The 4,297-nt window shown below is 53.4% G+C and overlaps 1 protein-coding gene across 1 annotated transcript in view; it reads right to left on the bottom strand.

Moving 5' to 3' along the window:
* Positions 1–3,548: 3,548 nt before the first annotated feature.
* ARTN (artemin) overlaps positions 3,549–4,297 on the bottom strand; it is a 3,757-nt gene continuing 3,008 nt past the window's right edge. Inside the window, exon 5 of the mRNA XM_011947123.1 lies at positions 3,549–4,297. Within this exon, the coding sequence (XP_011802513.1) occupies positions 4,023–4,297 (275 nt within the window). The 3' untranslated portion in view covers positions 3,549–4,022.

Below are 4,297 nucleotides of genomic sequence, written 5' to 3'. Positions count from 1 at the left end.
TGATCCGCCCACCTCAGCCTCCCAAAGTGCTGGGATTACAGGTGTGAGTCACCACACCTGGCCTGAAATCCAAATTTAACCGGATGTCTTTTACTTTCATTTGCTACCCTACCCCTACTTCCATCTCCAAGTATAGTTGTTTCCTTGATGGCAAAACATGTTTCTCACTGGTCTCTGAATCCCTGAAACTAGCCCAATGCATGACAGTTCATACTCGGTTAATGTGAAGAGAAGGTAACTTATCTGGCTGCAGGGCTGAGAATGATTGGAGGGAGTTGTGACTGGAGACAGTGAGACCAGGTAGGAGGATGAGCAATAAACCATCCAAAAAATTATGAAGACTTCAGCAGGACAGCACTGGGGATAGGGAAAGGGGATGGATCTGCAGGATCTAAGGATTTGGTGACCAATGCTTAAGGGACATGACAGAGCTTAAGAAGTCTAGGATATTGCCCAAGTTTCTGGCTGTGTCACTGGATGAGGTTGGTGCACTCACTGAGTAGGGAACACTGGGGAGGGTCTGGAAGCTGGACAGCAGGGAAGCTCACTGAGGAGCAGAGCAGGGTGGAGAAGGGTGGACAGCAGATCTGAAGGAGCAAATGGAAGACATCCAGTACAGGTATGTTAAGCCTGAGGTCTCCCAGGATATACAGATAGAGGTATTGGAATTACAGACTTGGGGCTCAGATGAACAGGCTGGAGATAAAATGTGAGCATGGTCAGCATGGAGGTGGTAACTGAAACCACGGGAGCAGACAGTGCTGCTCAGGGAGACAGTAGAATGGGAAGAGGAGAGAGAGTCAGTATCAGAGCTCTGAGGAACATGAGAGGCAGAGAGAGGAAGAGGAACTCAGAAGTCATCTGAGAATAAGCCTCTGGAGGAGTGGAAGGAGAACCCGGAGAGTATGGAACCAAGAGAGTCACAGGAAGACAGGTTTTCAAGGAGGACTGATACTATCGAATGCTTCTGAGAGCTCAAAGCACTAAATGGCCTTTGGCTTTAGTATTGACCAGAGTCACCTGTGGCCCCAGGAGCTACAATGTGCCACCTGGTGACAGGTTATAGCTACTATGTGGTAAACAGAGGTACAGCTCTGCAGCCTGTTTCCTTTGGGGAAAACAACCTTTTCTTTCTTGCTTGCTTCTTGCTTTCTCTCTCTTTCCCCTTTCTTTCTTCCCTCCCTCCTTCCCTTCTTCCCTCCCTGCCTCCTTCCTTGCTTCCTCCCTCCCTCCCCTCCTTCCCTTCACTCTCTTTCTTCCTTTTGATTTGGGTTGTCCTGAATTGCATACTGAGGCTAGTTCATGTGGGAATGTGTTTTTGGAGCTGTTGCTGTCTTGTTCCGGACTCTGAGATGTTGAGTACAAGCTGTCTGGAGCCCAGAATGCAGCCTCCAGCTGGGGTGGGCACTATTCCCTGAAAAGCTGGCAGCCTGGGGAGTGTCGACAGCCAGCACCTTTGGCTTGGGCTGTGGCCCTGCCACTGTGAGCATTGTCAGAGATGGCTTCAGTCAGTCTCCTCTACTGGCTCTGGAGCAGCCATGTCTACTGAGTGGCAGGGTTTGGGGACTAGGCTAGGCTTTAAAGTCTCACCCGCAGGGGGCTGCCTGGCCCCAATAACCCTGGAATTGACAGAATGTCCTTCTCTGCCTGCAGCCAGCCCTCTGTAAACTGTATGGCGCTGGGGCCATTTTCTTTGCAGGAGGGAAGGTGGACCTAAGGATCCTGAATCCGTTTGGAGGCAGAGAGGGGCCAACAGGGTGTTTGAAGGGAGCAAAGGCATCAAAATGTTGGGAGCATCTAGAACTGGGGCAGTGAATGCAGAAGAGTGGGAGCGCACACACATCTCTCCTCCTTGACCCAGAATGGGCACAGCCTTCAGAGAGCTCTTGCCAGCTCCTCACTGTAGCCTGGGTGGAGGGGGCACCTGTGCCAAAGCAGGCAGGCACACAGGCAGATTGGAAGGAATTTCTGTCAGCAGCATTAAATGCCCTCTCCGTCTCTCATGGTGCTCTCGTCCATCCCCGGCTGCAGCTCCTGCCTCTGTGCTGACAGCTCTCATACCAGTCCGGCCCAGACCTCCTCTGGCAGCTCCAGACCAGCAGATCCCACTCCCTCCTGACAACCCCTCTGGATGTCCCACAGTTCCTCAGACTTAGCATCCTTTCCGCATCCATGCCCCCATCTCATTTCCAAAGAAGAAAAATCACAGAGGCCTCCCCAGTACAAATGTATAGGACGTGGGAGACAAGGTTTCAAAGCATATCCAGAAAAGCTCAGGGACAGCCCTGGCCTTTTGGAGGTGACTTGGGGGTGGTGTGAGAGGCCAGGGTCAGCACTAACTTCTCCTTTCTTCCCCACGAAGGTGTGGACTCTTAGCTTCCTGTTCTTTTCTTTTGTCTCTTTTCTTTTCTTTTTGAGATGGAGTCTCGCTCTGTTGCCCAGGCTGGAGTGCAGTGGCGCTATCTTGGCTCACTGCAACCTCCACCTCCCAGGTTCACAGCATTCTCCTGCCTCAGCCTCCTGAGTAGCTGGGACTACAGGTGCCCACCTCCATGCCCAGCTCATTTTTTTTTTTTTTTGTATTTTAGAGACGATTTCACCATGTTAGCCAGGATGGTCTCGATCTCCTGATCTTGTGATCCGCCTGCCTCGGCCTCCCAAAGTGCTGGGATTACAGACATGAGCCACCGCGCCTGGCAGCTTCCTGTCCTTTTCATAGCACTTGCTAAATTGAATTTAAATAATTTTTACTGTAACTGCTTACTTATTGTCTGTCTCTCCTGGTTGAAGCTTCTCAAGGGCAGGGATCATGTCTGTTTTCACTTCTGTATCCTTGGCATCTATCATATAATCAGTATCTGACATATAATAGGTGCTTAATAAATATTTGTTTGAGTTAATGATTATTCTTATTCATCACCCAAGATGCAGATCCTTCTGGGGCCCTTATCCTTTCCTGCCTCCTTATCCCCATGGAGCTCTGTGCTTCGTTCACTGGAGCCAGCACCCCACCGCACCCTCTCCCAACCCTCAGCTTTTTTTCAGATGCCCTCATGCCCTGGGCTGCTTCATGGAATGTGGATAGTGAGTTAACCATGCTGGACTGTCTGCAAGCAGAGGCATGTGTATATCTGACAAGGCATCTTCAAGACAATTCCGTGGATGGCAAGACACTGATTAATGACTGTGGGGTGGGACAATGGGTGCCTCTGTGTCTTTACACTAAGCGGGGGCCTCAGAGATGCCACAGGTCACATAGGGCTTTCTCCACAGAAGACTCTGCAATCTCTTTCCCCAGAGGTAAGTCCAGGCCCAAGTGAGCAGCCTGCCAGGACTAGTGACTGCACCCTTGCTGCCTGCCCTGCCCCTGCCTGTGTTCCATGCCTCCCATCCCAGAGCTGCTGGGTGGGGGCCGGAGAACCAGGTCAGGTCTGTGATTTCTGAGTCAGCCTGAGGTGTGCGAATGCGATCAGCAAGGCATAATCTCCATCTAGCCTCTTCTCCCTAGCCCCCCACTGCCCAGGAAAAGGATCTGACAAGCCACAGAAGTAAATAAATAACTTAGAAATAATAAATAGGGGCCAGCTCCCATGAGTGAGTACAGGCCAGTTCCAGCACAGGCGCTTTCAACCAAGCAACTGCAATATGTGTCCTTCAAAGGCTGTCCCCAAAGCGCCTGGGCGGGGGCTGATGCCTCAGCCACTGTAGGGTTCATCAGAGGAGGAGTTCCAGGTTCGAGGCCTGGCCAGTGCCAGAGTCTGTGAGAAGTGGGTCCGAAGGGCTCCATAACTGAGGTCTCTGGTGTCTTTTAGGCTGGGATGGCAGGGTGAGGGCTCTGGGGCTGCTAGTCAGTTGTCCCTCCACCTGTGCAGGGATGATGTCCATCACTCGCCGGCAGGGGCCTCTCAGCTCTGAGGCCTCCGTCCCTGGCTGAGGCCGCTGGCTAGTGGGACTCTGCGGGAGAGTCCCGGGCCGAAGAGCCATCGGTAAGGGTCCAGTCTGCAAAGCCCTGGAGTGAGCCCTCAGCCCAGGCAGCCGCAGGCGGTGGCCGAGAGACGGTCCACGGTTCTCCAGGTGCTATTGACGTCCATGAAGGAGACCGCTTCGTAGCGCGTGGGTCGGCAGCAGGGCTGGCTGATGGGCCGGGAGCCCGGGGGTGGTCGGAGAGCCCCGGTGCCCAGTAGGCTGGCCAGGCTGAGGTCGTGCGGAGAGCGCGCGCGGCGGCAGGAGCCGCTGCAGAAGCGGAAACGCACCAGCTCGTCGGAGCGGTGGCCCAGGCCGAGTGCGCGCACCGGCA

The sequence above is a fragment of the Colobus angolensis genome, unplaced genomic scaffold (genome assembly GCF_000951035.1).
Source record: "Colobus angolensis palliatus isolate OR3802 unplaced genomic scaffold, Cang.pa_1.0 Scaffold106, whole genome shotgun sequence".
Taxonomy (NCBI): Eukaryota; Metazoa; Chordata; class Mammalia; order Primates; family Cercopithecidae; genus Colobus; species Colobus angolensis.
This window is presented reverse-complemented; position numbering and strand designations above follow the sequence as displayed.